The sequence below is a fragment of the Jaculus jaculus genome, chromosome 14, assembly GCF_020740685.1.
Source record: "Jaculus jaculus isolate mJacJac1 chromosome 14, mJacJac1.mat.Y.cur, whole genome shotgun sequence".
Lineage (NCBI taxonomy): Eukaryota > Metazoa > Chordata > Mammalia > Rodentia > Dipodidae > Jaculus > Jaculus jaculus.
The window spans coordinates 18538512-18549776 of NC_059115.1; the positions used below are offsets into that span (position 1 = coordinate 18538512).

An 11265-nucleotide genomic window follows, 5' to 3' on the forward strand; every position below is an offset into this window, starting at 1 on the left:
TTTGTGGAAGAGGGGGCAGAAAGAATGTCAGAGCCACATGTTGGGTCATGATATGCAGAGACATTTATCTTACCCATAACTGTGGGCTAACTCCACAATGCATAACCCATATACCTCAACAAGGAGGGGCCAAGAGGAGGGGGTAGGTCTCAGATGAGCCTAATAATGGTACCAAACTGACTGTATTTGCTGAATACAAAACTAATTAATAAAAAAAAAATTTTAAAGTCAGCTGATGATAGGCTAGGGGAGAAGTTCTGACATATGTGTCTGCAGACACATTCCCCATTCCTGCTGGTGTCCCAGCCCTAGGAAGATAAGCACCAGGCTCCTGAGGAGGGTAGTTCCTCTTTCTGTGGGGCTACTGATGTGTCAATCCATCTCCCAGAATACCAGGGCAACAAAGGCCACATCCTGCCTGTCTGTCCATCGGCTATTTGCAGACCAGCAGCCAGTGAGACAAAACACAATGATCTCTACCCTCATGCTCCTGCTCAGCCTCAGTGAGATGCAAAGATTGGAAGGAGATACTCGAGTCTGGGGCAGATCCCACACCAGAGCCAGGCACTGGCCCACGAGGAGACGCCAGGGCTTCCGGAGGTGGTGGGGAGAGAGGACCTACTTGGGCTTCAGGGACAAATCTTTCACAGGGACCTCTCTTCCAGGGCTGAGTCTGGGCTCCAGGAACACAGAGAAAGCAGGTGAGTTTGTGCCCAGCCTCCCCAGGTGCCTCCACCTTACTGGACGATGTTGTACATCTGGGTAGTGGGTATGGAGAACAGCTGATGGTGGGGATGCCTGGAGGGTCCTGGAGCTGAGGTGATCTGAGGCAAGAATGTCTCTGATTTTCTGGCAGAGATCTCCCCACCTACCATTTGGGCTGAGCCAGGTTTTGTTGTCACCTGGGGGACACCTGTGACCATCTGGTGTCAGGGGACCTTTGGAGCTCTGGAGTACCGTCTGGATAAAGAAGGAAGACCACCAAACTGGGACAGACAGACCCCCCTGGAACCTGGGAACAAGGCCAACTTCTCAATTCTGTCTATGAGAGAACACCATGCAGGGAAATATTGCTGTTACTATCACAGTCCTGCTGGGTGGTCAGGGCGCAGTGACCCCCTGGAGCTGGTGGTGACAGGTGAGAGGACACTCAGGGGTCTCAGCCCTTAGGACCTGTCCCCAGGAAGGGCTGTGCTGTCAGGGGTGTCCCTCTCACACCGCCCAGACCTCGCAGACAGCATGGGAGGTGTGAGTCTATTTAACAAGCTGCTGCCTCCTTCTCTCCTAGGAGTCTACAGGAAGCCCACCCTCTCAGTCTTGCCCAGCTCTGTGGTGGCCTCAGGCGGGAACGTGACCATTCAGTGTGGCTCCCAGCTGGCATTTAGCAAGTTCATTCTGATGGAAGGAGAACACCTGCAGTCCAGGACCCTGAACGCACAGCTTGTGCGCAGTGGGCAGATGCAGGCACTGTTCCTTGTGAGCGCCCTGAACTCTACCCAGAGGTGGACATTCAGATGCTATGGCAGTTACCAGAACAAGTCCCATGTCTGGTCAGAATCCAGTGACCCCCTGAAGCTCTTGGCGTCAGGTGAGGATGTGTTGCCATGAGCCCCACTTCCATGAACCACTGTGAGGAATAGCTAAGAGGAGTGGGCACTCCTGACCTAGAGACCAAGACTTTGAGAAACAGTAAGTCCTGCAGAGCAGGGCAGGAGTGGACAGGTGCTGGTCACAACCAGCTGCTCTTCTTCCCCGCTGACTGTCCAGAAACTCCTTCCTCCTGATCCAGAATGGCCTTGTCCTAGCCCACGAAAAATCCTTACCTCACAGGGCCTCTCTGTCATTAGCTATGACATACTTGCTCTGTCAAGGAAGACAATGTGACCCCCCCTCACATCCCAGTTCCCTGACTGGTAGCACAAGCTGGGCTATCTCAGACCCACTGCCCCTGGATGCTGTGAGTGGCCCCTACAGGGTCCTGTAAAGAAGCTGCAGTGAGCACAGCCTCTCCTTCAAGTGGTCAGACGCCAGCGATGCCCCAGGAGCCCTGAGTACAATTGCGGAGTCTAGAAGGTTCAGCCAAGGACTCAGACTCAGGCCATCCTAGAGGAGGTCAGGAAAGGGTGGCTGAGATGAGCAGCGGGGACGTCTGACAGAGAGAGGCAGAAGCAAGGGAATATCGGGAGGCACAGTGTCACAGCAAACAGAGACAGAGAAGCCCGCGTCCTCAGAGGGAGGCTCCGATGATGGCTCAGCTCGGGACGAGGTGTACAGCCCCCATCAGCCTTCTCGCTAGGACAGCCCCCTGCCACACCTGCCCTGTCAGTGCAAGCAGGCTCCACAGTGTCCTCGGGAGAGAATGCGACCCTGCTCTGCCAGCCCTGGAGCCCCGAGGACACTCTCCTCCCCAACGAGGAAGCAGTCAATCTTCTCCTGTATCTAAGATCTGAAGTCCTAGCTCAGCTGCACCAGGTAGAATTCTCCATGAGTGCTGTGACCATGGCCTTCACGGTGATATGAAGGGGCTGAGACTGAGTTTCTCAGTCGCCTCTGGAGGCATCAGCTCAGGCGGCCTTCTCCCTCCTGCCTTAAATGTCTCCATCTGAGCGAGGGACGCTACCTGGATGTGGCCTTGCAAGGGCCCCTCATTGCTGATATTCTGTGCTTCCTAGACCTGCTCTGGTCCCCAACCCTTACTGGGTCTGTCTTGTTTCTCTCAGTAAAAGACTTATGAGGGTGAAAAAGGCAAGGGCGGGGGAAGGTGCAAGGCATTTTACCCATAATTCTTGTGGGGGGGTCTGCCTAGTAAAGAGGAAGCCACAGTGTTATGGAAACAGCAAAGATTTATGGGAACCCACTGGTTTAGAAGCCCTTCTTCCATCAAATCCTTCCGATTTTATCTTCAGAGCCACTGCATGACTCGGTGGCACTAACCTGTCCTGGAGTGTGTGTTGGGCGAGGAGGAAGGAGAAAGGGCCCCATTCTCAGGATACGGTGTGCGGCCTGACTTGGACATAGTGGAGATTCTGGGCTGGTGGGAAAGAGGAACTGGTGAGATAGGAACAGGACACGGAGCACAGGGACAATCCCTTGGTAGCTCTTTCTCCCCCAGTTCTTGCAAAACATTTCAGCTCCCTCCCTCACACCGGGGGCCCTGAGGCCTCAGACCAGGGTGGGGGTCGTGCTAGACATGTTTCTTTAGAAAGATGCATCCCTGAAGGCGGTTACCACTCTGCACAGTCCCTCCTGAGCTCTCAGGAGTCCACACTCAAGGCACACCCCAGGCTGAGGAGGGGCTGTGCACCTGCTTGCCACAGGGACTTGGGGATCCCTGCCTGGCAAGACCTGTGGACAAGTTCTGTCCTCTCTACATTTTATTAGTTTTAAAAAATATATTTTTATCTATTTGCAAGCAGAGAGATAGAAAAGAGATAGTAAGAGAGAGGATGGACATGACAGGGCCTCCAGGTGTTTCAAATGAACTCTAGATGCAGGTGCTACCTTGTGCGTTTGTCTTAGGTGGGTCCTGAGAATTGAACCTGGGTCATTAGGCTTTGTAGGTAAGCGCCTTAACTACTGAGTCATCTCTCCAGCCCCTCTCTACGTTTGATGTTTACACTTCCACATTTTTAGTCCTTTCCTCCTGAAACTTAAAATATCTTCTTGTGGTAATTAAGATCCATAGATTTATACTTTAAAAGAAGTCAGTATATTATTTTGGGGGGATTAGATTCATTTGTACACTCACGATACAAAATACATTTGTATTATCACTTTAATTATCCAATGTTTAAAGCTGAGATTTATTGATGAACTTTAGAAATGCTTTGCAGTTCCATTCATAAAGCTATGTATATTCCTAGGCAATCTTTTTTCTAAATGCATGTGCCACCATACCCAGCTTACTTTTTAATTTTTTTTTTTAATTTATGAGAGAGAAAGAAGGAGAATTGGCATGCTAGGGCCTTAGCCACTGCAAAGGAACTCCAGGCACGAATGCCACCTTCTGTGTATACACCATCTGTGTGCATGTGTCACCTCGTGGATCTGACTTACGTGGGTTCTGGTGCCCCGGCCAGCGGGGGAACAACAGAGACCCGAGGGGAAGTAAACCTGAATGGGAAAGGCAAACAGGCACAAGAAGGAGACCAAGCTAGGTATTTGTCAAGGTCTCGAAATTTTATTTTTACACATAGGTTTATATAGGATTGTAGGGGGAAGGAGTCATATTCAGGCCAGAGATCACAGGGTTACTGGATAAATGCAATTTCTTTGTTTCTTCATCAATTACTAGCAGCACCGGGGGAGGCTATCATCCCCAGGCGTAACAGTTTCTTCATTTCTGGTAATAGATCATTAGATGAGGAAATAGAAACTTAACTCGCAACCTGGTGGTTTCTGTCAACATGGCCGAGGTTAGGTTCAGCATGGCTGAGGTTAGGTTCATAGCTCCCAGCATTCTGGGGAATTTAACCTGGGTCCCTAGGATTCATAGGCAAGTGCTTTAACTGCTAATCTATCTCTCCAGTCCCATTTATAGGCAATCTTAAGAACTGCTCAGCAGTTTTAATAATTAGTAAGGGATATTAAGTGCTTTCTGTTTTCAAAATATTAAGTATAAATAGGAGACCACTAGGTTTGAACTTAGTCATTTTATTTTAGTTTTTGTTAAGTTAGCTTCTCATCTCTTCCAAATGCCTTTCAGTCAATTTTTCTGATTTACTAATAGCACTTATAACAGTCAGATTATGATGGAAATTCCCATCTTACTTTCTCACTGGCACACTAATTTTCCTTCCTTCAAGTATACATCTATATATACACAAATATCATCCATGATAAAAATATCCACTTATGCATCTATTACGCAATTACACAGCGCATATCAAAAATGTTTATTTCTACAAGTGTTAATCTTTGTGCTTAATATTATTCACCTGGTACATCTTTGTCTATTATTTGTCCCTCCATATACATTTGTACTCTTAACATCATAGAAGCAGGTTTTCTTTTTTTTTTTTTTTTTTAGTTTTTTTTCTTTTGAGGCAAGCCCAACAGACTGGTCCTCTTTATGAGAGAGAACAAGCAACAGTGAGAGAGAAAGAAAGAGAGAGAGAGGTAATGGCATGCCAGGATCTCCAGCCACTGTAATCAAACTCCAGATGGGTGCACCACCTTGCGCGCATGTGCAGACTTCTGCATGTGTCACCTTGTGTGTCTGGCCTGTGTGGGACCTGGGAGTTAAACATGGGTCCTTAGGCTTCACAGGCAAGCACCGTAACCATCTTAAGCCATCTCTCCAGCCCAAAGCAGGTTTTCTTCAGCACTGGCATTATTACCGTTTACAAGCATCTCTGTGTGTGCTTCACTGTAAGTGATTCTAACTCCGTGGTACTTAGTTAATGAGTGGTCCCAAGAATAATGGGGCCAGGGGAACAGACTCAGGTGGGGGGGAGTGCAAGGGAGGTGCCTCCAGATGTTTTCATGTCTGACAGTGACACTGTGGAGCCCCTGAGGACCAGCCCCAGACCCCTGATCCCTCAGATATCCTTGCCTGCTGAGCAGAGGAAAGTCATCCTGAGGGAATTAATTATCTTAATTAATTAATTAGCTATCTATGCCCAAGCTGAGCAGAGAGCAGAGAGGATTTCATTAGTTCTGAACTAATTTGCCTCACTCGCCATGAGCTCTGCAGGAACCCACATAAGCTTTTTCTAGCAAGGCAACTGAAACATGAGGTCTGAATTCACAGAGAACAGTGACGCTAGATTACAAACGAGGTCAGAGGGAAAATGTCTATTAGGGTCTGCATGAAGTTAGGGCCTGAGACTAAGACATAGGAAAGTGTATTTCGGGGGAAAGTTGGGGTCTCACAAAAAAGCTTCACACCTCCTTTTCTGCTTCTTTATCGCAAACAGCTGAGAACATCATCCCATCACAGAATAAGTCACACACAAAGACGTTTGAGCAAGGAGAACGCTGTTACAGGAGCTGGATGTGGAGGATCTAGTCCTGTCCATGGGGAGGCAGGTTCTTTGGGTGGCCATTCAGGGATGCTTGGGTGATTTGTGGTTATCCATGACCTCTGAAACTTCTTTGTCCAATTCTCAGAATCACAGCCCCAGGACCACACAGTGGAGAATCTCATCCGGATGTCTGTGGCTGGCTTAGTCCTCATGATTCTTGGGATTCTGCTGTTTGAGGCTTGGCACAGCAAGAGAAGGTCCCAGCATGAAGCCAAGAAATCACATAGGAGGACTGGAGGGATGGCTTAGCGATTACGTGCAAAGCCAAAGGACCCGGGTTCCATTCCCCAGGAGCCACGTTAGCCAGATGCACAAGGGGAAGCAGGCTTCTGGAGTTCATTTGCAGTGGCTGGAGGCCCTGGTGCACTCATTCTCTCTCTTTTTCTCTCCTTCTTTCTCTGTTCGCAATAAATAAATTTTTTTTTTTAAAGAGATTACATAGGAAAGAGACCCACAGCTTTGGTTCTCAAGCACATACCCTGGTGGGAAATATATGTGTGCAACACGATGCAGTCACAAGAATATGAGCAGGAGTGTCTTTTTAGAAATACCAAAGGTCGTAAAATAGAAAAATCCATCTAACCAAAGAATATATTCTGGCCATCTATGGCCATGCTGGGATATTGCAGAGGAAAAAATGCAGAAACAAAATCTATAGTGAACAACATGGATCAGTTTTCAAAACCGATTTTGAGTTAGTTAAATATAAATACAAGGCTGAATGATTTAAACAGAGTTCCCAAAAGAATAAATACAAAATCCAATAAATATTTTGAAAATGTTCAGCATTGTTAGACATTAGACAACTACAAATCAAGCCTCGTTCTCACTCAAATCAATCTGGCTGTGCTCAAGAAAACAACTGATGACAAGAATGTAGGGAAAAGACCTTTGCATATTGTTGGTGGAAATGTAAACAGGTGTACATATTAAGAAATTAGTATGGATCTGGAAGAAGGAGAACCAATATTTTTTTTAACTTGAAAATGCCAGAATTATATCTGATATTCTGCATGCTAACTACATAAAAACACTAAAAGGATAACTTCCATATGACTCAGCTAAACCACTTCTGTAAATATAGCAGAGGACTCTAAGTCAGCAAACCATGGAGATATCTTCACATCACCATTTACCTTAGGATAACTCATAATGGCCCATATATAGAACCACCTTAGATACCCATGAACAGAAGAATGGATAAAGAAAATGTGATATGTGCCCACAGGGGCTTTGATTCATCCATAAAGAACAAAACTATGTTACTTGAAGGAAGATGGATGGAACTGGAGATTATCATGTTAAGAGAAATAAAGAGTTCGGCAACTCTCACATGCTTTACCTCACATACATACCCTAGAATATATGTGTTCATATATATATATATATATATATATATATATATATATATATATATATATATATATACACACACACATACATACATATATATGAATATATTTATATGAATATAAATATTGCATATATATGTATATATATTCATATATATATATGGTGTGTGTGTATGTGTGTGTAAGACATGAAAGGTGAAAGGATTCCATTTGGTGTGAGGAAGTGTACTAATAGGATGGTGCCTGGAAAATAAGCAATGGATAAGGAAAAGAAAGAGAAGCACCATGCATTCCCTCAACTGTGGAGCCCAGATTTAATAAAGTTTGTATATTTAAAATGAGCCGAAGGATTCTGTTTGGAGGAAAAGGGGAACAAGGACACTGGGAAGGCCAAGGATAGGCAAAGGAGGCTGTACTACTAAAGTACTCTGACACACACATTAAAATGTCATGCTGAGCCCATTGTTTTGAATGCTGACTAAAAATAAACACATGCATACATTTAAAAATACAAATGCCAGGGTTGGAGGGATGGCTTAGCACTTAAGGCATTTGCCTACAAAGCCAAAGGACCCAGGTTTGATTCCCTAGGACCCATGTTAGCCAGATGTGCACACGTCTGGAGTTCATTTACAGTGGCTGGAAGCCCTGGTACATCCATTCCCTCTCTCTCTGTCTCTCCTTCTTTCTCTGAAAAATAAATAAATATAAAAAATGTTTAAAAGTAAACAAATGCCAGAATGAATTTTTTGTTTTCCTTTTTTGTTTTAAAAGTAGAATTTGGGGCTGAAGGGATAAACAAAATACTGTCAAACAGAATACAAGAATATATCAAAAACATTATTAACCCCATAAAGTTGGCTTTATCCCAGGGGTACAGGGATGGTTCAACTTACACAAATCAATAAATGTAATACAGCATATAAATGGTCTGAAGGACAAAATCATATGATCATCTCAACAGATGCCAAGAAGGCATTTGACAAATCCAACATCCTTTCATGGTAGAAGTATTACAGAAACTGGGAACAGAGGGAACATACCTCAACATAACAAAAGCTATTTATGACAAACTTACAGCAAACATAATACTAAATGGTGAAAAACTCAAAGCTTTTCCACTAAATTCAGGTGCAAAACAAGGGTGTCCACTGTCCCCACTTTTATTTAATATAGTACTGGAAGTCTTAGTTATAGCAATAAGGCAAGAGACACTCACAAAAGGGGTACAAATTGGAAAGAAAGAGATGAAATTATCACTATTTGCAGATGATATGATTTTATACATAAAAGACCATAAGAACTCTACCAGCGAACTGATAAACACTTTTAGCAACTTGGCAGGATATAAAATAAATACACAGAAATCAGTAGCTTTCCTATATACTAACAACAAACGTGCAGAGAATGAAATCAGGGAATCTCTTCCCTTCACAATTGCCTCCAAAAAAAAAAAAAAATTAAATAAAGCACCTTGGAATAAACTTAACTAAGGAAGTGAAGGAGCTCTACAATGAGAATTTTAAAACACTCAAGCAAATTGTTAGAGCTGATAAACACTTTTAGCAATGTAGCAGAATACAAAATAAATCCATAGAAATCAGTAGCTTTCCTATATAATAACAACAAATGTTTGAAGAATGAAATCAGGGACTCTCTCCTATTCACAATTGCCTCAAAAAATGAATAAAGTACCCTGAAATAAACTTGACTAAGGAAGTGAAGGAGCTCTACAATGAGAACTTTAAAACACTCAAGTGAGAAATTGCAGAAGACACAAGAAAATGGAAAGATATCCTTTGTTCTTGGATTGGAAGAATCTATATTGTGAAATTGTCAATCTTACCAAAAGCAATCTACACATTTAATGCAATCCCCATTAAAATTCCAATGGCATTCTTCATAGAATAGAAAAAAATTCCAAAATTTCATTTGGAAGAACAAAAAACCTCGAATAGTCAAAACGATTTTGAGCAACAAAGATAAGACTGGTGCTATCACCATACATGATTTTAAGCTATATTACAAAGCCATAGTAACAAAAACAACATGGTATTGGCACAAAGACAGACATGTAGATCAATGGAACAAAATAAATGACTCAGATGTTAATCCAGGCAGCTACAACCATCTGATTTTGGACAAAAATGCCAAAAATATTCATTGGAGAAAAGACAGCCTCTTCAACAAGTGGTTCTGGGAAAACTGGATACCTATATGTAGAAAGATGAAAAAAAACCCTTGTCTTTTGCCATGCACAAGAATCAAATCCAAGTGGATCATGGACTTTAATATCAGACCTGAAACTCTGAAATTGCTAGAGGAAAAGATAGTGAAAACCCTTCAACATAATGGCATAGGTAATGACTTTCTGAATATAACTCCAATTGCTCAACAAATAAAACCACTAATCAACCACTGGGAACTCATGAAATTACAAAGCTTTTATACAGCAAAGGGCACTGTGAATGGAGCAAAGAAACAACCTACAGAATGGGAGAAAATCTTTGCCACTTAAACATCTGACAGAGGATTAATATTGAGAATATACAAAGAACTCAAAAAAACAGAACAATAAGAAATCAAACAACCCAATCAAAAAAATGGGCTATGGAACTAAATAGAGAGTTCTTACCAGAAGAAATACAGATGGCATACAAACATAATATATTGCCGAAGACTCCACATACTTGGGCTGCAAGGCCACTGAGAAATCCTGCTGGAACTGAGCTGATAACATCCTCCATGTAGACCAGCTGACAGAAAGCTGGAAGAAGCCATTCTACATGCACTTCAATGGGAGAAAGAGATACCACCAGTGAAGTTACTCAATAGTGGACACTGCAATCCTTATAATTGGCCAGGCAGGACAAATGAGCCAACAGGTGCAATAGTGGCACGTCTGTCATGGTGGAAATCAATTGCCCTCCAGTTGGACTGGAGGCCCGCTCCATGGGAGGGAATACATCTCTGATACTGAAAATTTAAAACAGGGGTAGTCATGAGCCATAGAGGTGTAACATCTGCTGATGTCCGAATAAGTGTATATACTATGCTTATCAAACTGCCCAGTAAGCACTTCTCTTAATATTCATACCCTTATATTAATGCTACTCTCACTTTGTGTAGAGAATCTTCTCTTTTCAGATAGCAGTGACCTTGGGACGACTCAGAAGGTATCATGGTGCTGGAAAGAAGTGTACCGAGTAACATCTCGATCACACCTTCCAAGGCTCAGGGTCTAATGCGGAAGAGGTGGTGGGAAGAATGTAAGAGCCAAAGGAAGGGTAGGACTCCTTAAAACGTGATCCCTACAGACATAAAATGGCCTCGATATCCATGACCTCACAGTGCCTGACACTACCTACACAAGACCATCATAAGAGGAGGAAAAGATCATGACATCAAAATAAATGAGAGACTGATTGACATGGGGAGGGGATATGATGGAGAATGGAATTTCAAAGTAGAAAATGGGGGAGGGAGGGTATTACCATGGGATTTTTTTATAATCATGGAAAATGTTAAAAAATTAAGAAAAAATTAAAAAATCAAAAAAAAATTAAAAAAGAAAACACATAATAATAAATATTGGTGAGGTTGTGATAAAAGGGGAACCCTTCTGCACTGTTAGTGGGAATGTAATTTGTTACAGCCATTGTGGAAATCAGTGTGGAGGTTCTTGAGACAGCTAGAAATAGATTTACCATATGATCCAGCTATAGCACTCCTAGGCATATATGCTAATGACTCTTCTCACTACCTTAGAGATACTTGCACAACCATGTTTATTGCTGCTCTATTCACAATAGCTAGGTAATGGAACCAGCCTAAATGTCCATCCACAGATGAATGGATAATAAAGATGTGGTACATCTACACAATGG

At 43.2% G+C, this 11265-nt stretch overlaps 1 protein-coding gene across 1 annotated transcript; it reads left to right on the plus strand.

Annotated features, from left to right (window-relative positions):
- Positions 1-460: 460 nt before the first annotated feature.
- On the plus strand, positions 461-6340 carry LOC101607709 (leukocyte immunoglobulin-like receptor subfamily A member 5). The gene is made up of 4 exons (XM_045134149.1): positions 461-701; positions 857-1138; positions 1289-1588; positions 6112-6340. Exons 1-4 carry the CDS (start codon positions 470-472, stop codon positions 6273-6275), a joined length of 978 nt encoding a protein of 325 aa, XP_044990084.1. The 5' UTR covers positions 461-469; the 3' UTR covers positions 6276-6340.
- The last annotated feature ends 4925 nt before the right edge of the window (positions 6341-11265 follow it).